Source organism: Jaculus jaculus, chromosome 4 (genome assembly GCF_020740685.1).
Source record: "Jaculus jaculus isolate mJacJac1 chromosome 4, mJacJac1.mat.Y.cur, whole genome shotgun sequence".
NCBI lineage: Eukaryota > Metazoa > Chordata > Mammalia > Rodentia > Dipodidae > Jaculus > Jaculus jaculus.
The window spans coordinates 74,260,204-74,287,377 of record NC_059105.1 but is presented as its reverse complement, the minus strand read 5'-3'; the positions used below and the strand labels follow the sequence as shown (position 1 = coordinate 74,287,377).

At 37.6% G+C, this 27,174-nt stretch overlaps 1 protein-coding gene across 13 annotated transcripts in view; it reads right to left on the bottom strand.

Annotated features, from left to right (window-relative positions):
• Positions 1-4,626: 4,626 nt before the first annotated feature.
• The window catches only part of Scn3a (sodium voltage-gated channel alpha subunit 3), a 113,379-nt gene continuing 90,831 nt past the window's right edge, over positions 4,627-27,174 (bottom strand). For all 13 annotated transcript variants that reach the window (XM_045146786.1, XM_004651899.2, XM_045146791.1 and 10 more), the window contains 7 exons: positions 18,509-18,631; positions 14,896-15,168; positions 14,021-14,074; positions 13,095-13,232; positions 11,391-11,495; positions 9,042-9,312; positions 4,627-7,839 (listed from right to left, as the gene is read on the bottom strand). In XM_045146786.1, coding sequence (XP_045002721.1) covers positions 6,644-7,839; positions 9,042-9,312; positions 11,391-11,495; positions 13,095-13,232; positions 14,021-14,074; positions 14,896-15,168; positions 18,509-18,631 — 2,160 coding nt within the window. In that variant the 3' untranslated portion in view covers positions 4,627-6,643. The remainder of the gene's footprint in view (positions 7,840-9,041; positions 9,313-11,390; positions 11,496-13,094; positions 13,233-14,020; positions 14,075-14,895; positions 15,169-18,508; positions 18,632-27,174) is intronic.

Below are 27,174 nucleotides of genomic sequence, written 5' to 3'. Positions count from 1 at the left end.
TGGCATTGCATTAAATCTGTATATTGCTTTTGGCAGAATTGCCATTTTCACAATGTTAATACTGCCTATCCGGGAGGTCTTTCCATCTTTTCAAGTCCTCTTCTTGAGTGTTTTTATGTTTTCATTATATAGGTGTTTCACATCCTTGGCTAGTGTTATTCCAAGGTTTTATTTATTTATTTATTTATTTATTTATTTTGCTATTGAAAAATGGGACAATGTCTCTAATTTCTCTATATCTTTGTCCTTTGCATATAGAAAGGCTACTGATTTTTGTACAGTGATTTTTGTATCCTGGTATTTTGATGAAGGAATTAATCAACTTAAAGAGTTTTGAGATGGAGGCTCTTGGGTCACTTATGTATAGAATCATGTCATCTGTACATACAGCTAACTTAACTTCTTCCCTTCCAACTCGCATTCATTTTATTTCTTTCTCCTGTCTTATTGCTAGGGATAGGACTTCTAGTACTATGTTGAAGGGCAGAGGTGAGAGTGGGCACCCCTCTCTTGTTCCTGATATCAATGGGCATTCCTTCAGTCTCTCCCCAATAGGTATTATTTGGGCTTTAGGTGCTTTATATATAGTCTTTATTATGTTGAGATATAAACTGTATATGCCTAGTCTCTCCACTATTTTGATCATGAAGTGATATTATATTTTGTTGAAGGCCTTTTCTGCATCTATTGAAATAATCATGTTGTCTTTGTAATTAGGCTTATTTATGTGCTTATTAACAGATTCCCATTTAAACCAACCCTGTGTTCCTGGGACAAAGCCTACTTGATCAAGGTGAAGGTGGATAATGCTTTTGATGTATTGTTGAATTTGGTTTATGAGGATTTTGTTCAGGATCTTTGCATCTGAGTTAATCAGGGATATAGGCCTATAGTTTCCTTTTCTTGTTGTATCTCTATGTGGTTTTGGTACTAGGGTGATACTTGCTTCATAAAAGGATTTGAGGAACTTTCCCTGTTCTCCAATTATGTGGCACATTTTGAGAAAAACTGGTTTCAGTTTTCCATGAAGGTTTGATAGATTTCAGCTGAGAAGCTATCTGGTCCTGGGCTCTTCTTTTGGGTGAGGGTTTTGATTGCCTTGTCAATATCAGTGGGTATGAAAGTTTGTTTAGAAGATTAATCTGCTCTGAGTTTAGTTTTGATAGGTGGTATGTGTCCAGGAATTCATACATTTCCTCCATATTATCCAGTTTTGTGGAGTAGAAGTTTTCAAAGTAAGTCCTGATTATTCTTCCAATTTCAAACATGTCTGTTGTAATCTCTCCTTTTTCATTTCTAATTTTGGTAATTTGAAGCATCTCTTTTTTTCCCCTTGATCAAATTGGCCTGAGGTTTATAAATCTTGTTTATTGTTTCAAAGAACCAGCTCTTTGTTTCATCAATTTCTTAATTGTTTTCTTAGTTTCCAATTCATTATTTTATGCTCTGATCTTGATTCTTTCTTTCCATCTGGAGCTTTTTGGTTTGGATTCTTCTTGTTTTGCCACTGCCTTTAGATGGACGGTTAGATTATTGATTTGGGATCTTCTGTCTTTGTTATGAATGTATTTAGTGCTATAAATTTTTTCCTAAGGAGTGCCTTCATTGTGCCCCATAAGTTTTGGTATGATATGTTCTTCTTGTCATTCAATTCTAGATATTTTGCAATTTTATTTATTTCATCCACTACCCATTTATTGTTAAAGGTGTGCTGTTCAGTCTCCAGGAGCTGATGGAGTTCCTGGCACATCTTGTTAATTTCTAGCTTTATAGCATTGTGGTCTGATATCATGCAGGAAATTATGTTGATTTTCCTAAATATATGGAAGCAGGCTTTATGGCCCATATATGATCTATTTTGGAGAAGCTTCCATAGGCTGCTAAGAATGTGAATTCTGTAGATTTTGGATAGGGTGTTCTTTAGATGTCCATTAGGTCTATGGTGTTGATCTATGGTGTTGTTGATTTTCTATTCTGATGATCTATGTATTTATGTATGTATTATGTATTGCTGATAGTGGACTATTGAAATCCCCAAGTATGATGGTGTTTGTTTCTGTTTTGTTGTCAAGTAGGTTTTGTTTTATGAATTGTGGTGCACCTGTGTTTGATGCATAAAGATAGATAATTGTGATATTCGTTTGTTGAATCATTCCCTTGATGAGTAAGAAGTGGCCTTCTGTTTTGTTTTGGATTAGTTTTGGTTTGAAGTCTATTTTATTCAAAATTAATATAGCAACACCTGCTTGTTTCTTATTTCCATTTGCTTGGAATATTATTTTCCACCTTTTCTTCCTGAGGAGGTGTCTGTCTTTAGTGGTGAGGTGGGTTTTTTGAAGATAGCAGATTAAGGGATCTACTTTTCTGATCCACCTTGTTAACTTGTGTTTCTTGATGGGTAAATTAAGGACATTAATGTTTAAAGTAATAACTGTGTGATTTGATTTAATCCCTGCCATACTTTGGTGCTTTATGTGGTTTGGTGTTTTCTTGGCTTTGTACTTTTTTTAAGCCTTTTCTGGGTTTGGTTATTCTGGTCTGCTTCTTGAAGGCTCTTAAGGTTGGTTGTTTGACTCTTCTGAGTGGAGAATTCCCTGAAGTACTCTCTATAGGTTTGTTTTTTGTGACCATATAGTTGTAGATATGACTTTTATCATGGAAGGTTTTTCATTTAAAATATTTATTCATTTATTTATTCATTTATTTATGAGCAACCGACAGAGAGAGAAAGAGGCAGAAGGACAGAGACAGAGAGAATGGGCACACCAGGGCTTCCAGCCACTGCAAACAAACTCTATATGCATGTGTCACCTTGTGCATCTGGCTTATGTGGGTACTGGGGATTTGAGCCTCAAACTGGGGTTCTTAGGCTTCACCAGCAACCACTTAACCGCTAAGCCATCTCTCAAGCCCCTTCATGGAAAGTTTGTCTTTCACCATCTACTATAAGGGATACTTTTGCTTGGTTGGAAGCCATAGCTTCTTAGACTTTGCAGTGTTCCATTTTATCAATGACAGCACAGTACACTTGTGGTTCCACACAGTTTTCCAAATGACCAGTGATTTGTTTGCTTTAATACATTGTATTATGTGTCAGACATTGTCTTTTAAAAACATGTAGTACACAGAGGAAATAATAGGCCTCTTTTCAATTAGTTGGGGTATTCTTCAACTATGTAGCTCAGAATCTTTGATAATTGGACATTTTTCTTGACGGGTTAAAGTCAGATCATAAGCATTTCTATTAAGGAAAAGAATGTAAACTGGCTATGGTGGGACATGCCCTTAATCCCAGAACTTGGGAGGCAGAGGTAGAATAATTGTTATGAGTTCGAGGTCAACCTGAGACTACATAGTTAATTCCAGGTCAGCCTGGGCCAGAGTGAGCCCCTACCTTGAATAAAACAAACAAACAAACAAACAAAAAACCATATAGGCATTTGTAAACCTCCGAGAAATTAGGACATGGAAACTTCATCAAAAGGAATTAAGAATCAATTCCTAATAGTCCAATGAAGTAGCTGGAATTAATACCCATTCATAGTGGCTACCACTGTTATTTTTGTTTTAATTTACTTATTTATTTGAGAGAAAGAGAATAAGAATGGGCATGTTAGGGCCTCTAGCCACTAAAACCTCCAGACACATGTATCACCTTGTGCATCTGGCTTTATGTGGGTACTAGGGAATTGATCTTGGTTCCTTAGGCTTTTATAGACAAGCACCCTAGGCACTGAGTAAAATCTTCAGCCCAGCTTCCCCTATTTTTTTTTTAATCAAATCTGAAAGTTGGACTATATGACTGGATCCTTTGCAAACACACATACGCACAAAACTGTTTTTAATTAGCCTTTATTTTCACAGACTTCTTTTAAAAATATCTTTTATTATTTGTTTATTTTATTTGAGGGAGAGAAAGAAAGAGCAGATAGAGATAGAATGGGTGTACTAAGGCTTCTAGCCACTGCAAATGAACTCCAGATACATGTGCCACCTTGTGCATCTGGCTTATGTGGGTACTGGAGAATTGAACATGGGTCCTTAGGCTTTGCAGGCAAGCACCTTAATCACTAAGCCATCTCTCCAGTCCTAAGCTTTTTTTCAAAATATTAACTTTTAGTTTATATTAATTATGACAGGTTTTTCTCTTTTATCCTCTCACCCCAGCTCCCCTTACCCCGCAGGCCCTCCGCAGTGGTTTTATGGTATGCGCTGTGGGTCATGAGGGCCTCAGTCAGTCTCTGTGGGGTAGTGAAAGGACTGTGCCTTAGGATGTTCCTACCTACTTTGTGGCTTTTACAATCTTTCTACCCCATCTTCTACAAGGTTCCATGAGCCATGGCAGGCCTGTTGACAGTATGATTTTTTGTTGTTTTCTGTAGCCTCTGGCTTTTTGCTTCTATAGGTTTGGATTGATCATCATGTGTGTCACCATCAATCTGGGGCTGGTTGTCAGGCTAGCAGTAAGAGCATTTCACAGACTTCTTGATGGAACATGTAGTAGGAGATAAACAAAACTCATGTAAACTTTTTCTGTAAACAACTGTTAGATTAAGTACAGGTTTCATTCCTTATATATGTTTTCAACTGCTACTAATTAAAAAAATCAGAGGCCAACAAATGAGATACAGTAAAAAATGAAATATTTATTCTTTTGGCTCAATAATGAAGTATCTCACCATTCCTTTAGTAGTAGCAATTCCCTGCATGCAGTTCATCAGTACACTACAGTAAATAGTTTTGAAAAAGGAATTGACATTAAACTTTTGGTTTGTGCAAAAAAGATTATTTCATGTTTGATAATTGCACAACTTTGCCACTTTATTCCTGGCTAAAAAGGACAACTCCCAAGTTATATCTGTCATAGCTTTAGTGCAGCAGGAATTAAAAAAATAAGCTAGTCTGCATATGCAAATGCTACAAAAGTTGAGTTAAAAAAAAAAGAACCAACTTCCATGAATGAAGGATTATCTGCAGGCAACCACAGTTGGTAGAAAATGGTCTATTTTGACCAAACATATCTTTTGTTAAAATGGTAGAAAATATATTGTAACAAAGAAATTCACAAAACCCACTGTCTAACTTTTATTTTAGGAAATTATCTTCTGAAAAATCTCATGGAATTTGATTAAAAATAAAAAGCAAAAGCATAAAGTAAAATAAAGTGCCATGTCATTAACCTGAAAATAATTTTCTTATGTACAAATGCTGACAAATAAAACTGACTGTATTTTTACATTATTTATATTCAAACAGGTTTTGGACAACTTTTAGCAAAGCAGGAAATGTAGGTTTTGACAGGAGGCCTTTTCTATGCAGTGTTTCTTTGAAATCAAGACGCAATGTGATTCTCAAGTTGAATTAAAAAATGCAAAAAGTAATGGTGTTCTTAAATAGCTTTTCAATTTTTTCTTGACGTGAAGACAGAACACAGGTTGAATTCATTCTACCACCAACATGTGACCCTTCTCACAAGACTTGTGAAAAATGAATTGATTAAAATAGAGCAGTGTAGGCAATATTAACATGCATTAGTGATAGCCTTGAAAGTATGTCTGTGTAATGAACAGTACAGGATACCTCCCTGTTGGAAGCTTGCAAATGACACATACACTGTGGTACATATTTGATTTAATAAAAGTTGTTTATCAGGCTATATATACGTATATATGTATATTTGCCCAAACATGCACCACAGGATAAAAGAACTATTTACATAACAGAGGGTATTTACTTGACATGACTGTCAGTTTTGCTGAGAGCAGAGGATGGCAAAGCAATAGTGTAGCAGGAAGTGGAACAACTATTCTAAAGTGGTACTTGAGATATATTTTTCTAGAACAGATTTATTTGATTACTTCTTCTTTCTTTCTTTATTTTTTTTGAAAATCGTTTAACCAAAATTAAATATAGAGCTCTGAAACTTAGAATAAAATTTGCACTTGCTGAAACAATACTTTGCATAAAAATAATCCTTTAAATATTAAGGAGACTTTACAGGCACATTAACTACTCAGATATAAACAAACATAACAGACTAAACCACTTTTAAAATTAACGCCATCCAGAAAATGGAAGTACTTGAAACTGTTAACATTAGAATTTGACTTCTTATTTTGAGCAAGAATTTCTTCTCTCAAGCAAAATAATATTTTTATGATTACCAGAGAAACTTGTGGAATAGGAACACAGGGTTATTAATATATTTTTCCTCAACATAAACCTTGTTTACAAAAATAGTGACACAGTATTATGAATGAACTATGGATTGGGAACCAGGGAAATCCACTAGAAGAAATTCTGTAAAAATATGGCAGACATGGAAGTTAAAAATAGAGTGGGTGGGAGTGCTGTTCTAATGGTGTACAGTGATCACCTTGCACAACTATCCCTATGGTGTAGGAAGCCATGGAGCTCTCCTCAGCAGTGTCAGCTGGTAATGGAAACAGCAAGCTCTTGTCAATGTGGATACCCTGTCTCACGGAGGGGGTGACCGAGGCCGCTGTTTTGTATAGGCACTGACCATGAGTATTTGTTGAAACAGTCAGTTTGGCATGGACCTCTCTGGGAGTCCAGTTGACACATACACTTGACCTTCAGAGGCTGTAAACAAGTGGTTACAAAGACAATTGTCTGCTCCTTTTCACTTTTGATTTTCTCTGATCTCTTTTCCTTTGCTTTCTTTTTCTGGTTTGTCTTTCTCAAACTTTTCCTTGTCAGGTTTGGTTACACTATCATAGGAAGGAGGAGAAGTGGTAGAGGAACTTCCATCTGTTTTTTCAGGGGTGGAATTCCCATTTAATTTATCAATAATCATGTCTCCTTTTATAGGCAAATCAATCCTCCCTTTGATTGTCTCTTTGTTATATGTACTTGATATGTTTTTTAACCTTTGTTTTAAAAGGTAACACCTGTAATTACGCTGAATGATAGCAGCAGACACCTCCTCCTGTTTGCGCTTCAGAGTGGTTGTGATGGGCTCGTAAGAGACTTTGGAGGGGTTCGAGGCCATGAAACGGTCTTCCATCTGGATGCGCAGGGCATCCATTTCCCCACTCTCACCCAGAACCCGCTTTGTAAAAGCAAACAAGATGTCCAGGCAGTGGATCCGGTCTCCGCTGACCATGGGCAGGTCCATGGCGATGAGTTGGACTTTGTTTGGCTTTGCAATGAGAAGAGGAGGATCCAGGGCAGCTGCGAAGTCTGAGAGTTTGGAAAACTCTATGAACTGGGTGGCATCGGGATCGAACTTCTCCCAGACCTCGTAGAACATCTCAAAGTCATCCTCGCTCAGGGGCTCTGCACTTTCCTCAGTGGCCACACTGAAGTTCTCCAGGATGACAGCAATGTACATGTTCACCACGACCAGAAAGGATATGATGATGTAGCTGACGAAGAAGAAAATCCCCACAGAAGGGTTCCCACAGTCTCCCTTCACTGAGCTTCCTGGGTGAATTGTGTCAGGGTCACAGTCAGGAGGGGCACTGTTGAGAATAGGTGCCAGCAACCCATCCCAGCCTGCTGAGGTGGTAATCTGGAACAGGCAGATCATGCTGTTGCCGAAGGTCTCGAAGTTGAACATGTCATCAATTCCAGCTTCCTTTTTAACATAGGCAAAGTTGGACATGCCAAAGATGGCGTAGATGAACATGACGAGGAAGAGCAGGAGGCCGATGTTGAACAAGGCAGGAAGGGACATCATCAAGGCGAAGAGCAGCGTGCGGATCCCCTTGGCTCCTTTGATCAGACGGAGGATTCGGCCAATCCTGGCAAGACGAATCACTCGGAACAGGGTAGGGGACACAAAATACTTTTCTATCAGCTCGGCAAGAAACATTCCTGTGGAAAAATACCAAAATGAGCTAAACTGTGGATGTCTTCTGTTTATATGAATTCATTATGGTTACATACTTTACAAAAATAACAAACTTTATGAAAGCCATCCTTTACTAAATATCATATCCATGTTAAAATTGGTATTTAGTAGCTACACAGCTTTAGGAAATGATGTTAAAATGTTATAAATCAATCTATATTTTTTAATCAATCTATATTTTTATAAAATCTAAAATGATCCCAAATATACCCATAATAATTATAAATAGTTATCCTTATATGCAAAATATGATGATTAAAAATAAAAGTTATTTCTGAATGCGTTTTCTGTTTGGGAATAATGGCACTTTTTAGTTCGAGAAAGGTAGAGTTAATTTGATCTGAACTTTCTGGATTTGAAGTTCTATAATACCCCTACATTCTCAGAGTTTTGTAATACCTCTTTCCTCTTGTTAATTCTCACACTTTTATTTGGAAACTATGGTGGTTTGAGTCAGGTGTCCCCCATAAACTTAGATGGTCTGAAGGCTAGGTTCCCAGCTGATGGAGTTTTGGGAATTAATGCCTCTAGAAGGCAGTGTGTTGTTGGGGGTGGGCTTATGGGTGTTAAAGCCAGTTTCCCCTTGCCATTGTTTGACACACTCCCTGCTTCTGTTGTCCACCTGATGGTGGCCAGGAGGTGATGTTCACCCTGCCATCATGGAGCTTCCCTTCAAGTCTGTGAGCCAAAATAAACTTGTGTTCCTACAAGCTGTTCTTGGTCATGTGATTTCTGCCAGCAATGAGAACCTGACTGTGATAGAAACTAATATAAGATGTGATAATTTTTCACTTCTGGAGACCATATTAACTGCTTTAAGCAATGGTGATCACCTCTTCAGTGCTTTTTGTAGTAGTAACACTATTGCATTAGAGTGCTTTTTTTTTTTTTTAAAGCCTCCCAAGCCTTGGACATTGCTGAGGACTAGGACCAAACCTGTTTTTAGCTCTCTTTCCCAAATACTGTACTTCTAATGTAGTTTCTAACCAACTAGCTTTGTCAGTAAACATGTTTCAGATTTTTATATTTAAACACATGAGCACTGAGTTTCAGAAATGCACGCACTGTTGTTCTCTGATAGAATGAGTGCCTATGTCTAGCAGCTGGCAAGAGGTAGGGAACTGTTGCCCTTCAGCTACGTGACCCTGTAGTTGAATGCTCTTACCTACAATGGACAGAATGACTACCACGAAGTCAAAGATGTTCCAGCCTATAGTGAAGTAGTAGTATCGGAGAGAGATGAGCTTCAGTACACACTCTCCTGTGAACAGGACGATGAACACGAGGTTGATCCGTGACAAAACCAGGGTCATGTATTTGCTTTGGTCGTCCGTTTCTACCATCATGGTGACCATGTTGAGGCATATAAGGATCATGATGCTGATATCGAAGATTTGTCTGGTTACAAAATCAAAGACCATCCCTTGGAATTTGTTCTACAACGAGAGAAGAGAGAGGAGGTTGATTTATACATTTCATGAACAATGATGTAGTCACATTACAAGTGAAATCTTTCCATATGTGGCCATGAGATATGTGCTCCATTTTGCTTCCTTTTTTTTTTTTTTTTTTTTTTTTTTTCGAGGTAGGGTCTCACTCTAGCCCAGGCTGAACGGGAATCAACTATGGAGTCTCAGGGTGGCCTTGAACTCACAGTGATCCTCCTACCTCTGCCTCCCAAGTGCTGGGATTAAAGGCGTGCACCATCACGCCCAGTTTGCTTCCTTTTTTTGTTGAAGTAAAAAATACCATATGACAGCAAAAAGAAAATTTGCTTTATTCAGCACGCATGGGAAAACACAACTGAGTAAGACAAAATGTGACAGCAGTAGGATAATAAAATGTAAAAGCTTTGCTTAATTTTAAAAACTATAATAAGTTTAATTAAATGATAACTAATAATTAAGGTTTAAACAATGGGTGACTATGAACAGAGTTTTACATGAACAGGCCCATTCTTTTATCAATATTTTATGAATTTTGGGTTATTGCTTATTTCACTCCTTCAAAGTGTTTGTCATTTTCTTATTCATTTTAATCATTTCTAGCTCTAGCGGTTTGTTCATCTGCTTTTATCATTTTCTTATTCAATTGAACCTTTTTTAACTCTATGTGTCTGTGAGTTTAACTGTCTATAGCTCTGTATGTCTGGAATTTGTTGATCTGCTTCTCTTTCCATCTATCTCTATTTATTGATGCCTCAATAAAAATTCATGACTTAATTCTTTCTTAACATCCATTGGAAAAAAACACATGCTTTCAAAGAGTCTTGCATTGGTATGGTTATCAAATATAGTTTTATTAGGAAATTTGTTATTAATACAAAATTTCATGGCTTACCAAACACCAAAGGTCATGAGCTGACCATGTTTTCAAACTTAAATGTCCTTTGGTGTCATAGGCTCATTACTTTCAGTGGGCAGCATCCTCCCTTGTTTTCTTCTTACCCTTTGCATCCCAGCTCTAGTGACTTTTAAATCCACAGTGAAGTCACTAACAGGATTTCCGAGACCTTGTCAAGCCCTGGATCTGATGGTCACAGGCATAGAGACCTGGGGTACAACGAATGCTCGTCTTCCTTGGGCCCCGCATCTGTATTCTTTACCTGTTGCAGAAGGCAGGCGAGCTAGAGCACAGCTCTGGGAACATGATCTATCACCTTCATGCCATTCTGTGAAGGCCTTAAAAGTGTGTATTCTGAATAAATCTTTTTTTTTTTCTTTTTGGTAAAACAAATTTTTATTTTGCAAAACAATAAAAATTTTGTTGATAGTCTTCCTTTCTAAACAGGTTGGTGATATTGCCTAGTGTGTGTGTGTAGATCATGAAACTAGAAATGGGGACATGAGAAAGTGATTTTCAGGGAGAGAGATGGGACAGAAAGAGGGTTTAGGAGTACCTGTGACAGGAAAACAGAAGAGATGACTACTTGGGGGTGGAAGGGCTTCAGAATGAGGGGTGTAGTGGGACAAGGCGAGGAAGTAGAAAAGGGAGATAGATTAGAACAAGGATAAGTACATGAGTAGAAATGCCTTAATGAAACAAGTTAGCATCTGTGTGCTCACCTATAAGCGAATAAAAAGAAGGATAAAATAAGGTGGGGTTCAAACCAGCAAAAAAAAAAGGAATTTAGGGAGCAAATTACAAAGAGGGAGGCCAGGGAGTAGGATGGACAGTCTAGGAATCCTCACGTACTTGAAAGGACAAGAGGATGTTAAATAGGAGAGCAAAGAAGCAGAAACTGGATGTGGTGTAGCCACAGGAGGATGACCCTTACTGAGAGCCCTGAGTTATAAGCCTTGAGCTCACAAAACAAAGACCATTCTCTCGTTTAAGAACCTGACTACTTTTGAGGTATCTATCAGCTGGAGATTGTCCTACCCAATGTGAATTTGATAACTAGGGCTCTCTATTGGTGGAAGCAGCCATTGTGATCAGACCCGAAGGGTTGGTAATTTGATGAGATCAGAAGCACTGCTTGAGAATTTTATGGTATGCAGGTTAGCCTTCTTACTGATGGTCGAGGAATGGGTTTCTGAGGCTTCTTGGATCCAAGTTTCTTCATTGCATTGTAGTATTTTTTCTGCTCCTCTGTCATAAAGATATCTTGACCTCCAAAGTAAAGATACAGTATAAAACTGGTTACAATCCCAACATATGTTATAACAGCAGTTTAACCAAAATGTTTCTGAGCCTTCTTTTAATCTTTTCTCAATTTTAAATGGTTATTATCCTGCTAAATATAGGTTTATTCTGCTTATCCTATTAATGTAAAATTCTGAACCCTTTAATATTATGCAAAACCCATAATCACATACAATTCTGATTAGTAGAGGATTCAAATTGGATTATATCTCATGCTCAGAATAAGGCTTAAGGGTTTCAGATATATTTTCATAGCCTTAAATGTTTTTTCTTACCACCTTTAAGTATTGAAATGTTATTGCTTGACTGAATAATATTTTAGCAGCTTGTGTTCTAAACAAGGAGCTTGGTATCAGAATTACACTAATAGTGAGGAGGAATGGTGATTTGCACATGTAATCCCATTACTTTGGAGGGGAGCAGCAGGCTGCCTTGAGTTCAATCCTGCCTGGGTTACCCAATGAATGCCAGTCCAGCCTAGGCTACCGAGTACTATTCTGTCTCAAAACAAGCACAGATAACATAGAATTTCATAGTCATGTTCTTGAATGGGGCAGGAAATTGAAAATGTAAGTGGAAAGAGAATAGTGATATGCAACACAAGAAAAATAAAAAGGAATCTGGGTGCGCTGGCATAAACCTTTAAATTTTTCCCAGCAATTGGTAGGCAGAGGTAGGAGGATCACCATGAGTTCCAGACCACTCAGACACTACATAGTGAATTCCAGGTCAGCCTGGGCTACAGTGAAACCCTACCTCAATAAACTGAAAAAGCAGAAAGAAAGAAAGAAAGAGAGAGATAGAGAGAGAGAGAGAGAGAGAGAGAGAGAGAAGGAGGGAGGGAGGGAGGAAGAAAAGGAGGGCGGGAGGAAAAAAGGATGGACGGAAGGGGAAGGAAGGAAAACAAAAAACAAAGGCAGAAAGGGAGACCAATGAAGGAAGGAAAAAAAAGGAGGGAGGGAGGAAGGGAGGGAAGGAAGGAAGTAGGAGTCTGATGTAGATGCTGCAATAAATTCAGAGACTGAGTCTTGAAATACAGTATAGTAAAGGCCAGGATTTAAAGGAAAAATAACAGTTTTCTGGGTGAAGCATCAAAGGAATAGAAACTATCCCATCCAAAACCTTGGAGATACAAGAATTTGGCTTAGTTCAGCACAGGGTAGGAAAATCATGTAACTGTGTCTATAGCAAGTATAGTGGGTGCTATGGGTGGATTGTGAGGGTACATGGGTATAGATGAAGACTGAGGTGAGGGAGAAAATGAGTCTGAGAGCTGGATGCAGGTAATTCCTGAAAGGCTCTGTAAGCCCCACTAAGTCCTGCAGACAGACTCATGGGATGTACTTGAAGCACAGGTCATTTGGGAGAGTGTGGGGGTGCTCAGAAAGTCACTGCAGTGGTGGCATGGAGAGGAGCCATTGACTAGGGATTGTCACTTAAATGATGATGGAAGTAAGACTGAAAAAGTACAAACATGAACTCAGTTTTCTGTGACTATGAGCAAGCTGGTTGTTTGGTTGTTTAACTGACAGAAACTGAGATGAGGGCAAGGTGTAAGTCAAAGAACACTTATCTTCTTTTTCTGCTGGTTGAAGTTGTCTATGATGACGCCGATGAAGAGGTTCAGAGTGAAGAAGGAGCCGAAGATGATGAAGATGACAAAGTATAAATACATGTACAGATTTTCTTCATACACAGGCTGGAGTGTGACCTGAGCAGTAGTGAAGATATTAAATCATCTTAAAAACAGTGACAAAATTAATAGTTTGCTGAGGGCTATTAACCTAATATGAAAGTACTTTTATTTTTTGAAAGTACTGTTGATTTGTCTTAATATCTAATTTTACAAAATCTATTCTTTCCTCCAATTAGCATGAAAATTTACAAATTTTACAATTGTTCTTCAATATAATTTTCCATTGTATCTTACCTATAAAATACTTCTTTATACAGATAGCACTGGTATAGACCAAATATTTGAGCCTGTTACTATAACTTTTTGCCTTGTTTTCAGTTTGCTTTGGAAATGCCTCAATATCAGATCAACTGCTATGAGGAAAACACAACATTAAAAAATGTGTTCCTAGGAGTTATTTTTGTTTCTGTTTTCAAAGTAGAGTTTCCTTGAGATTTGTTTGTTTTTCTGAATTGTAATATTCTTGGAAACGGCTTCCCAGCCTGGCTGATCATGCTCACCGAGGAAACAGAAAGACACTCTTCCACTCAACTACTTCCTCACTTTGAGAGGTTTCATCTGTTGAGCTGTCTTGTGGTCAGTTAGATATCATTTCTCAGTAGATATGTTATCTACTATATATTACACCCATAGTAACCAAAATATTATCCATATGGGAAGGACTCTTCTTCAAAACAATTTTTTTCTTTATGATTTATAAACAGTATTATTTTAAGTAATATAACTTCTTGGTCTTTAGTTAAGTGAGGACCAGTTTACTACAGACAGTCTAGTAACTATAAATAGATACAAGTGATACTTACATCTCGTGAGTCAACAGCTGCATACATAATATCCATCCAGCCTTTAAATGTGGCCTGTAAACAACATATATGTGAATTCTGTATGAATCCTTCATCTGAGACTGTGGAATTTTATCAAACTAAAGTACAACAGAATTGTTATATTTATGTACAGTGTCATGAAATTCTCTATGAAGATATTACAATGAATTAAATGAAGGAATGAAATCAAGATAGAAAATATTTGTATTTACAATCTATAACTTGCTTTATATGTTTGTCTTTGGAAGCTTTTCTATATTTTTCTATAGAAAAACTCAGTTGGAGTTTGGATTAATGAAAATCTCATCTCACAAGATAATATGTATGGTTCAAGACTATGGCTATGTTTAATCACAACTCACTTTCACTAATAACTGATTAGTGGATATGCTGTCAACAAAGCAAAAATGCAAGCATTAATGTTTTGAAATATACCTCTTAGGATTTGTGTTTCTACACATAACCACATCATACTACTTTAGCTATTGCTACCAAAGTACATGGCTAACAAGTCATATATCCATTCATCACTATAATATACTCACTGATGTTTAAATATAAAGTTGCTCATTTTCGCAATAATTACATTAGGTAAAACTAAAACGGTGATAGCATACAGTAATATAGCAAAAAGGAGAGGAGAAATATACTATTTACATTAAACCATTAAAAGCTGCACTTGGGAAAATATAAAAGTGCAATGCCTCCACTACAGTTAAGTCCAACTAATATTAAAGGTGTTATCAGCTATTCTCACATTGTTAAATGTAAATTATTCCAACCAAGAACGTCAGAGAAACAATCTTACTTGAAACATTTGAAATGTTTTAAAATCTCATGCAGTAGCCTCTTACCACTTGAAGTAATGCAAGATAGCCAGCACCCACATTATCAAAATTGACTTTCACATTTTTCCACCGTGCTTGCTTGCCAAGAGCCTGACAGTCACTAAAGTTGTTGACTTGGCTCATTTCAAACATGTTCCCCGTGGTCATATTAACACAGTGATAGAACTTTCCAGCAAAGAGATTCACACCCATGATGCTAAAGATCAACCAGAAGATGAGGCAAACGAGCAGCACATTCATGATGGAGGGAATGGCCCCGACGAGGGCATTCACAACTACCTGGAAGAGGACATAAGAAGACAGCATGGACATTTTTGAAAGGAAGGCCATGCCTGCAATGTATCATTTAGTACTAAAAGGGGCTTAGAAAGAGTTAATGATCTAGTAATGATCCAGTAAAGATCTAAGTAATGATCTAGGCAGGTTACTAGTTCCAATGTGTTTCTTCTAATACTTTCTAGCATGTATATAATCATCTAGCCATATTACCTAAGAGGTTTCTTCTAATGTTTTCTAGTATGTATATAATGATCTAGGCATATTACCCCTTGTAATTTATTTGTCTAATGTTTTCTAGTATGGATTCAAAAAGAGGAAACAAACAGGGACACAGATAAAGCATCAAAGATAAAAGAACAGCAAAATACAAAATACCAAAGTGTGAAAGGCCAACAAAAAACAGGTGTAGTTAAGATGGGAGTCAGAAAATGTATGCTGAGGGAAAAGAAAAGGGGGGAAAGGTGTACTTAGTACATCAGAAGAAATCATTGTCAGCAACACATTTTTTTCCCAAGAGTATTAATGAATGAGTGATGATTTGAAGGATAGAACAAACAAACTCTTCACAGAATAAGTATCAAAGCTGTCTTAGTCCTGTATCTTCAGTTCAGGCAATGTTCTGTGACTATGAAGAATGACATTAGGAATCTATAGGTCCTTTTGTTTCCTGCTAATAAACTTTAAACTAAAAAAACAGATTGAGGGCTAGAGAGATTGCTTAGTGGTTAGGCGCTTGCCTGTGAAGCCTAAGAACCCCGGTTTGAGGCTCAATTCCCCAGGACCCACGTTAGCCAGATGCACAAGGGGGCACACGTGTCTGGAGTTCATTTGTAGTGGCCCTGGAGGCCCTGGTGTGCCCATTCTCTCTCTCTCTCTATCTGTCTCTTTCTCTGTCTGTCTGTCACTTTTAAATAAATAAATAAATAAACAGATTAAATTAGAAAAAGAAAAAAGATTTGTCTTTAGATATAAAAGTATTGAATATAACCAACCCCATTATTGTTTCACAATCTCATAGTCACCTTGGGCATGTCTATTTATTATTTATAAAGGGTAAATTCAATCATCTTTTATTTATTTGACTTCAGAGGAGATTAGGATGCATTTTGAGGGCCTGGAGAAATGGCTCAGTGGTTAAGACACTTGTTTGCAAGATCTAACAGACCAGTGTTTGATTCCCCAGTACCTACATAAAACCAGATGTACAAAGTGCCATATGTGTCTAGAGTTTGTTTCAGGCAGCTAGTGGCCCCGGCACACCCATTCTCTCTATATCTCTCTCTCTGCTAGCAAATAAATAAAAATTAACACACTTTTTAAATTTTAAAACATTTTAAAGACTTTGTTAATAATAGCTTTCTTATTTGTACCTGATTTACTGTAGTTCATATTGGACTATTTTGCTAAGCATTTATATTAAATGAAACTGTTATTTAATTTAAACATATGATAAAGGACAGGCGTGGTGGCTCACACCTATAATGCCAGCACTTTGGAGGCTGAGATTGGAGGTTCACCATGAGTTTGAAGCCATCTTGGGCTACAAGAGTAAGTTCCCGGTCAACCTGGGCTAGAGTGAGAACTTGCCACAAAGATTTAAAAAAGAAAAAAGCACTAGTAAAACTATGCAAACATTATTTTAGAAATCAGCACAAAGGTTGTCAAAATCTTAAATAAAAGATTGAAAACCTTTCTATCTTAATTTTTTATTTTAGTGATTAATCCATGCATATTATACTTGCCAGTTCATTTTTTTTTATGATTTAAATTATGTACACTATCCTCCATGCATCTACAAATTCTCTTATCTTCACAGAAATGCATTCTACCTTCAGCTTGTATGTTAATTATTCCATATGAATTTAAAGTAATATATTTGGAATATTTTCAGATTAGAATAAAATTAGGTTTTCAATCTTGTTTAGCTGGTGCTTCTTCTCTGAAATAAACTATTAATATAAAACCATGGAACCAGATGAGGGCTTAAGTGGTATCAGCAATAACAGAAGGTTAGTCAGAAAAGAACTTGAAACTGAATACTGATTTTTATGAATTTGTTGACAGTAGCAATGAAATAAAATTTTCTATGTAAAAGCAAAGACTTCCTCTGCTTACAGTGTTTCTGTAACAGCTGGAGAGTGGTTTCATTTTCTCTGATGAGTAAATTTTGCAGTCAAAGCTGAAGGATTTTTATTGTCCCAAGCAAACCACCTCCTAACATAAAAGCCCTGTGGCCTTGAAGAAATCCAATATCCGTATGCATTTGCAAAACAGATTAAACAAAGCTGGCCTTTGTGCAAACTAGTATTGGAGAGGCGTGGCAACTGTGTATTTTATGTTCAGATGTGGAAAATAATAAGGAAGGGAGCTGGAGAGGAAAATGAAAGCACTGTGGAAAAAGTGACCCTGGAGAATGTGCACTTGAAAGTCAGATTAATTATCCTAACAATTACATAGAATGTGTCACATTCTCTAGATGCTATGATTTAGTGATTGTTCTTGTATAGCAATGGGTGTGCTGCTTATATTATTTCAGGAAGTAAGGCACTCTAAAACCACCTTGCTTTTTATTTATTACCAGTACTTTTTGAGGAATCAACTTTGCAGGCTAAGAAGAAAAGACCCTGGCAGGTGAATGTAGTAGTCAGCAGTTACTTTCAAATGTGTAAGCAAAACCAATTATCATAATAGTAGTAGTGATAATAATAATTAGAACACTAATTTGTAGGAAAATATCCTCCAACTAGGTTCCCATGTTTGAACACTTGGTGCCTAGTTGCTGGTGCTGTTTGGGAAGGCTGTAAAAGCTTTAGGAGGTGGGGTCTTGCTGGAGGAAGTGTGTCACTGGGGGGTGGGCCCTGAGGTTTGATAGCCAGCCCCACTTCTTATTTGCTCTCTGCCTTCTGAATCAGGATACAATGTGATCATGCGCTGCATGCTAATGCTGCTATGCCTTGCCTGCTCTGAAAGAATGTATCCACTTGAGCTGTAAAACAAAAGATTTCCTTCCTTCCTTAAGTTGCTTCTGGTCATGTATTTCCTCACTGAAATGATGAAGTAGTTCACACACACACACACTCACACATACACATGTGCACACACACGGTTTTTGGATGAACTGTGATCTCAAGACATAGATGCTGGTCTTAGCTGTGCTTCAAATGATTTCTAAGGGGCTGTTTAAATAAATTTTGCTATAGGGAAGAAAGTTTTAATGATCTATAAGTCTTTATCTCTGACATTCTGTGACACAAGTATCGCAAGATCACTGAGGTGACTGTGTTACTGCCTGCACGCAGCTCTGACTTGAATCCTAGGTAGCGCTCTCTGCTCTTCTTACCCTCATGCCTTCAAACCGGGATAAGGCTCGTAGAGGTCGTAAAGCTCTTAAGGTCCGTAGAGATTTGATGGCACCAAGTTCTGAGTAGCCAAGAGCAGTGGCTACCAAACTAACCAAAGAAACCTATAAAAGAAAAAAATATTAGTAAGTCCACCAGGAAATAAACACTTGGATACAAGCACAAAATGTCTTGTCTGTTGTTTCTTAAATCTTATTTTTTTAATTTCTATTTTTTTAACTTATTTATTACAGAGAAAGAGAGAGAGAGAGAGAGAGAGAAAGAAAGAATGGGCACACCATATGCAACTGGCCTACGTGGGAACTGGGGAATCGAACCTGGGTCTTTAGGTAAGCACCTTAACCTCTAAACCTGTCTACAGCCCTTATCTGTTTTTTAGTGACAGTCAATTATATTTTGATGAGAGTCTGACCTCCTCTATCTTCCACAGAGTGGAGTAATCCACTGCCAGCCTCATCTCATTCTATTGCTTTGTTTTCCTGTTGAAGACAAAATAGTTGTCCATTTTTACTAATTTTCACATCACAGACATCTTTCCACCTTGTAAATATACTGCTGATAACTTAGAGCTTATTTTGAAAGCCCAGTGCTTCGTATACGTGTTCTTAACTATGCTGACAAGAAATCACATTTCTCTCCTGAATTATGTGGCATCAGACCTATGAACTCTAGAGACAATCTGTATTATGGTCAGTGGGTGAGATATTGTATATCTTCTTACACATCACATAAGCCTTTTGTTAGCAAGAGTGAGCATGTCTAACATGGTCAGGAAGGAAATATTTTAGTAGAGCTACTGTCTTCTCACTGGTTAATTTAACATATAACTCAAAATTTACAGGAAAATGTGTTATAGAAATAAGGAGAAATTTTATGTGGAATTTTTTATCTGAATAACTAGACTTATGATAAGAACAGAGTCTTTTATTCAATGTAATCATACAACTTTCAGATATTTGTACATATATTACTGTTGTTATTGTTATTATTTTGTTGTTGTTTTTTTCAAGGGAGGGTCTCACTCTAGCCCATGCTGACCTGGAATTAAGTATGTAGTCTCAGGGTGGCCTCAAACTCATGATGATTCTCCTACCTCTGCCTCTCAAGTGCTGGGATTAAAGGCGTGAGCCACCATGCCTGGCTTTAAATTTTATTTAGATATACAAAATTAAAGAAAGCACGTCCTTTTAGGACAGAGGAACTTCTATGATTTGATTCTTTAATATGATTTGATGCCTACACAAATAGTGTACAAGAAGGTGGTGTTGCCACTGTCACTTTGCAGAGATGAGGAGGTTGAACTTCCCTCTCCAGCACTGATGTTCAACCCTCCCCTTAGTTTAAAAAGCAAAAGAAAGAAGCACACAGCTAATTTGAGGTGGAATTGGAGTTATGAACCCCAGTGATCTGGCTTTAAAAGCATACCAAACTTTTCCCTCCTTTTTTTTTTTTTAAAGTTATCCTTATCTGAATAATAGAAAACAAAAGAAAATGATCTGTGTGACCATCCTTTCAGCTTTCATGTGGATGACACATAAGATATGCTTTCTTGGATGCACAGGAGAAACATGAGCTCATTACACTCACTGAATGACTTAAGGCCATTAGAACTTAGTTTTCTTTGGGGACATAAAAGAGATGGGCTTGGGGAGATAGCTCAGCTTGCAAAGCCTGCCAGCTCAGGCTTATTTCCCAGTGCTCACATAAAGCTAGACACACAAAATAGTGCATGAGGTGGAGTTCATGTGCAGTGGCAAGAGGCCCTGGCATACCCATACTTTCTCTCTCTCATAAAGATTTTTTTAAAAGGCCATTGAAAATGAATGCAAATGAATTCTCCCAACAAGCTTGTGAGGTAAAATGAAGTCAGTGGTCACAACATTGAGAGTGACAACAAGTCTTTAAAAGCAAGTATAGCCACTGTCCCTCACTGATTGATTTAACATCACATTCATAGACTCCAACAGAATAATAAATGACTTGAGTATAGGACTTGATCAGCCCAAAAGGTAATTTAGGGAGCTATTCATTTCTATCTTGGGCTTGCTGCCACAGAAGACTGGAGAGACTGGAAAGTTATTAGTGAACTGGTAAGCATCTGTATTCTGAGCTCCTGTGCATCAATACATATTAACAGCTCTTTCAGCTTTCTGAAGTTAATATCTTATCCTCAACCAAGTCATTCACTGAAGACTAGGGCTTTAGATGGAAATGGCTGCAAATTCCTTAGGACCCTAAAATATGGAAGTTCATACTTTTAAAGGAAATAAATGAGCTTTGTTTTTGTCATGTGCAGAAGCAGGTGGCCCTGGAAAGATGGGAAGTCTTGGGTTCAAAAGAGAAAGAGACAGAAACTGGACACTAGTAACACTGTTTCTTTTAAAGGACCTTATGGCTCTGAAAACCAAATATCAGATCCTGAGTACTGGCTTAATGACATCCATAGAGCTTACTAATTTTATAGGTTGTTATATGAAAATTCCAGGGAAGACCATCAAAAGTTGACTGGCATTGGACAAATCCATACTGGAATTTGTAGAATCTTGATTTATTTAGGAAAGAAATGGGAATTTAGAAGATTTGCAGGATTCAGGAAATAACCAACTGCAGGTTGATTTAATCAAGTAATTTAAAATGATTACTTTTTCTATAAATTCATTCTGGAAAGATGATCATTTTCTTGACATTCCTACAGATGTTTTTGTGGCTTTCATTTGACTTGTAAACATGTCATTTTGCATAGGACAGAAACTCACAGTGTTGGGTTAATTTCTGTTGTAAAATTGTTAATATGCCTTAAAGCCAGCTTTGTGATAAACAACTTTTACTCTCAGAGGTAGATTTTTGCAAAAAATTTTGGTTTTAGCATAACATTTGAAGATAAAGTTCTGGAATGGCAGGGTGCTGTGTGATTCACAATGATAATTTTTACTCATTATTTGTGTGTACCAGAATGGCCAAATGTCCATTCCAAAAATAGGCAGCATATATCTGTAATTTGGGTTTTCTGATTGCAAGTCCACTGTGTTTTTTACTTTGTCAAGTCTGTCCCCAACTCTTCTACCTACCTTACTTCAATCTTATCTTATATCTTATCTCTTTTGTAGTAAACATAATGGTATCCTTTGCTAATATGCAAAGCATAACAATTAGTTCAAAGTATTGAATTGTTAGTAGGACTACATGAATGTGGGACACAGCACACTAGATGGTAAGTCCATGATAAACATCTGTGACAGAGGGTAGTTTAGTTGTCACCCCATCTTTTCACATTCCCATGTCAGCTAAGCCTGAGAAACTCAAGAATCCTGAAAGAGGGAATTCATGGTTCTGAAGAGAGTTCTGGGAAGCCTGTGACTGGTTAATGAACAGGGCAATAGGAATTTGTGTAGAGATTCTTTTTGTGAAGTTTAATATGAGCAGTTGAAAGATTCAACAATTTTCATCACCTCTGTACATTCTAGTGACACATTTCAATCTAAAAGCTTGAGCATTTTTTGATGTGAAATCTAGCACATTCCCAATAATGCTAGAATTAAACAATATTTTTCTCAACAATATTATTACTAAGCACTTTCTGGAAAAAAGAAAAAAGAGTTACAGAAATTAGGAAAGCATGAGGAGTCATTATTTGTAGATATAACTAACTATCTAACATTTTTAAAAACAAGAGAAACTATGGAAAAACCATCATAAATAATAGTGCAGGGCTGGGAAGTAGTTCAGTTAGGGAAGTGCTCGCCTTACAAGCAGGAGGACCTGAGCTTTATCTCTAGAATCCATGTAAAAGATGCCAGGTGTGTGTCTGCTAGCTTGTATCTTAGTGCTGGGGAGGTGGACACAGGTGGATCCTTGTTGTCTGGGTAGCCAGCCAGTCTAGCCTACTTGGTAAGTTCCTGGTCAGTGAGAGACCCTGTCTCAAAAAATACAAACGTACACAAAAAGTTGGACAGTACATGAGGAATGATATTCACAATTGTACTCTGTGTGTGTGTGCACATGCATATACACACGCAAATAATATAATCATTTATGTGTTTGACTAATTTCTCTGATTCAGAGGCTAAGCAAATTGTTTTAATAAATATTCGAGAGGCTCTGGACCTGAAGCTACCAGGTTCTGTGAAAGCAGAGGCATAATGGATGGAACAGGAAGCAGAATTGTTTGCAAGTCTGTATCTAGGAAAGCTGGATAACTGAGTTTCATCACTCCCATGAAACATGCCCTCCCAGCTAACAAAGCAAAACTCTACGCCTCTATCACAGCATAGAAGTGTATTCAACATTGCCAGACAGCAGAAGCCTTTTCTGTGCCTCATGCACTTCAGGATTTCCCCTCAATAATATCACAAGGTTTGGATAACGTGTGAATTACGTCAATATTTCTTAGGGCCAGGGTACCTGGGACGTCAGATTGCTAGGTGCATACATGCACAGTTCCACTCCACAGCAGCTCTATTTCCTATCTACTAGGCAAGTCTTAGGAAACGGAAGAGACACCAAGCTGCTGTGGGAGTAGTGGTAAAGGTCTCTTGGTCACTTGTGCTACAAACAAGACAGGGCTTTGTGCATGGCTGGGGGAACCATACTTCAAGAGTGGAGTGAAGGTTAGTAATGGTTGTGTGATGAGCAGAGAAATTCTTATCTATGTCACTCAGTGGTGGGAGTTCATTATTATATAACATTGAGGTACTTACAGGCATAGAGAATAAAAAGGGCAAAATGTACAGTGACTAAACGCTGATGCTATATTAAAGAGCATCCTAAATCATCAGTAACTATCATGGCCAGCCAAGGTGATGGTGAGCTATCCTCTATTTTATTATGACATGTCCATCTCATTAACCTTGCAAAATTGCCCACTGCCATCATGCAAAATAACACCATCAGAAAATCGCATGTAACAACAAAGAAAGGGAATAGTACTGTTGTGGGAAAACTCCCACACATTCCTGGAGCTGTCCACTTTTCCCTTGCCATTACTCATAAACAGCCTCGCTCCATGAAAGTTTGCCCATAAAACCAGCGATCAAAACCCCTATGCTAATCCTTTTTCTTGAGACACCCCATTAACCTCTTGAATGTGTACCCTGGCAGCACTGTAGAAAACTTCCTCCAACTCCTTACTTTGTTTCATCTTTGAAGCCCCCCCCCACCGCCCACAGTGACAATAACTGACAAACACTGGGTAGATGTCTCATTTTGTCTTCTGTACTCCCAAAGACCTCCCAGCCTTCATCCCCAGTAAAACTAGAGAGTACATTTCTGCTACTTTAACTTCTCTACTCAGACACAGCTGGAGGTGTTTACAGTTTTTTTTTTTTTTTTTTAATTTTTGTTGGTCTTTTTAACTTTGCATTTGACTATAAAAATCACAAGGGTCACTGGGTGTGGTGGCACATGCCTTAATCCCAGCACTCAAGAGGCAGAGGCAGAGGAAGGAGGATCACCATGAGTTTGAGGCTACCCTGAAACTTCATAGTGAATTCCAGATCAGCCTGAGCTAAAGTGAGACCGTACTTGAAACACCCCCCGCATAAAAACAAACAGACAAAACCAACAAGGCTCACAGACCATTAAAACAATGTCCTAGTCCTTGTGGTTTCTTTGTGGTAGTGGGAGTTAAGAACTCATCTCCAGAGAAAGGAGGGATAGCTGCGGTGCTGGGGACTGCTGGGTGGGACACAGAAGGCCATGGTTTCCACAAGAATTTCCCATACACTTTTCAACACAGTTTTTGTTTGGAAATGAATACTTTGGATCATGTGATCACTACAGATTTACTTCCTTAATTCTTTAAGATGATTAAAGTAAAATCACACTAAGCTATTTATGCTGAAGACATAAATCACAGCATCTTTGTTAATTGATGCATCATCTTTAATCAGTGCAACTCTAAAAAGTACTTGAAGTGCTGATTTGATTGACAGCAAAAACAATTATGTGTGTTTATGGAGTGTGCAATTACAAGTCTGTTGAGGTTATGGTAGATGTTCAGAGGAGTTTTCCAAAGGATAATGTAAAAACTCATAAAAATTCTAATTGTTTTCCTTAGATTTCAAGAAGTATTAATTAAGTTATGCATTTATTTTACCAGCATTGCTAACAGTCCATATGGTTCTAGAATAAAATAGTAAAATTTGAGCTTTATGAAGACAATACAATTGTAACCTTAGATAAGAATTATATGAAACAGAGGGCTGGAAAGATGGCTTAGTGGTTAAGGTGCTTCCCTGCAAATCCTAAGGACCCAGGTTCGATTCTCCAGGTTACACCTTAACCAGATGCACATCATGGTGCATGCATCTGGAGTTCATTTGCAATGGCTATAGGCCCTGGTGCACCTACTCTCTCTCTCCCTCTGTCCTTCTGTATCTAATAAATAAATAAATAAAACGATTTAAAAAAGGATTCTATGAAAGGAAAAATTATCTTTCTAATATAATATTCTGGCAAACAGTGGCATGAGTTGAGCTGTCTTCCTTGGCTGCACATTCCATATTTATTCTTTTTTTAAATTAATTAATTTATTTATTTATTTTATTTGAGAGAGGGAATTGGCACACCAGGGCCTCAGCTACTGAAACTGAACTCCAAATGCTTTTGCCACCTAGTGGGCATGTGTGACCTTGTGCTTGTCTTACCTTTATGTGTCTGGCTTATATGGGATCTGGAGAGTCAAACGTTGGTCCTTAGGCTATGCAGGCAAGTGCTTTAACTGCTAAGCTATCTCGCCAGCCCTCCATATTTATTCTTTCATCTCATTTTTTCTTTTAGTCTTCTCAGCCAATACTTGATTCCTACCACTTCCTTCAGACATCTTTCATCCAAGCACCAATGACTGCCAATCTGCCAAATCTGTGTCATTTTTATTTTATTTTACTTTATTGTATTTATGCCCCTTAACCTTCCCGTGGCTTTAAAATGCATTTTTACTCTTTCCTGCATAGAACCCCTGGTATCCTCTCTGGTTTTCTATCACATCAGGTGTATTCTATTTTCTTTTCACTGCTTCTCATTCTAAGTTACAGTTTGCTTCTTCTTCCTCAGTTTCTAAATGCTAAAGTCCTGGCTGTAGTCCTGGCCTCCCTTGTTTATTTGCATTCTCCGTCTAGGTGAGCTAAAGCAGGTTCATTTCAAATACTATCTATAGCCTGATCACCTCTAAGTCCATGTGTTTGGTCCTGCATTGTTTCTTGAGGTTGCATGAAATTCACCATTTTCTCTTAAATGTCTGATAAGCTTCTCAAATTTAATACATCTTTCCCTGATCTCCCATCTTCTCGCTGCCCCAAACTTTTCTGATATTCTCCATACCAGTAGATTTGAACCACTCCCCAGGTGTCCAAAGTGAAAGAAACCTGCTTCCCTAGTTCTCTTCATCACTTCACTCCACACAAGTCCATCATCTTCATTTTAGTCTAAGACCAAATCTCTACTTTTCTGGAAACTTCTTAATTAATCTTCTTGCTTCCATGCCTTACCTTTCTTCCTCCAAATGTCATCTTGCTAAAATAATGATAAATCTCTGCTCCTTAAATCTTACCATAATAACCAGTGATATATAGTAAATTGCAGCCCCCCCCCCCCACACAATAAGCTATAGGAAGACTAGAACTTCATGCCACGGCATCTAAGTACCTTTCAGAATTCAGTTTCTATTGCTTTTCTCCATCCTGTTTCATCACACACATTCCTATCAGTTTTCTTTTTGCTATCAGATCTATTTGCTCATCCTCACATCTGAGCCTTCCATGATTGCTCTACCCTGACAGCCACTTCAGGAGCACTGTCTGGACCACTACTGACACTACCTTCTTGCTCCACACACTACAGTCATGTCCTACCTCAGGATCTGCTTGATTTCATAGCAGCCATCTTGCTTTTAGATTTTATCTTTCCCACATTCAGCTTGGTTCTTCTACTTTCCACCTCACCGAGAGAGTATGAGCTCTGATAGCTCTTGGCCAGTCCTGTCCCTACATCCTTTGTCCAGAATAGCATGTGACCCTTATCAGGTCCTCCAACACATTTATCAAGTGAATTAATTTGAGGAAGTTAGAAAGACCATTGCAATCTAGTTTTACATGTAGGGAGGATATGGAAATGGGTATTTTTATTTTTTTTTACATCGATGTATGCCTCAAGCATATGAATGCATTTTTCAAAACTATATTTGAATTTATTTCATGCTTCAGGTGTCTGGGGATGTTTGGTTTAGTTAGAGCAATTTCCACTCTTAAGATGCTCCACCTGTACTTTAAAAACCGTTTTTACCTTGTTTTACTTTAGCTCAGTAGAAGATCCAAGGGTTTGAGGACAAGTCATCTAGTGTTATATTAATTTATATATTTCAGCTCTTTTGGGGTGTTAAAAGAAGAAAATTAAAGGTAACATAACTATCCCAGAGGCGGAAGGTTTCAATTAACAAATTCTACTCAGTAATGTTTTACTCACTGAGGGAGAAATAGTTTTTGGCATCACAGTTTTGCCATTCATTTGCTCATTTAAACATTATTCAGTAGATTCATAGTTGTCTGTATTAGGTGTCTTAAACAAAATATAAGCAAATCCTTTGCTCTTGGGATATTTTTGTATTATAACTACATTGCTTTATGAGGCAACACTACTTGGGGATACATAAAGT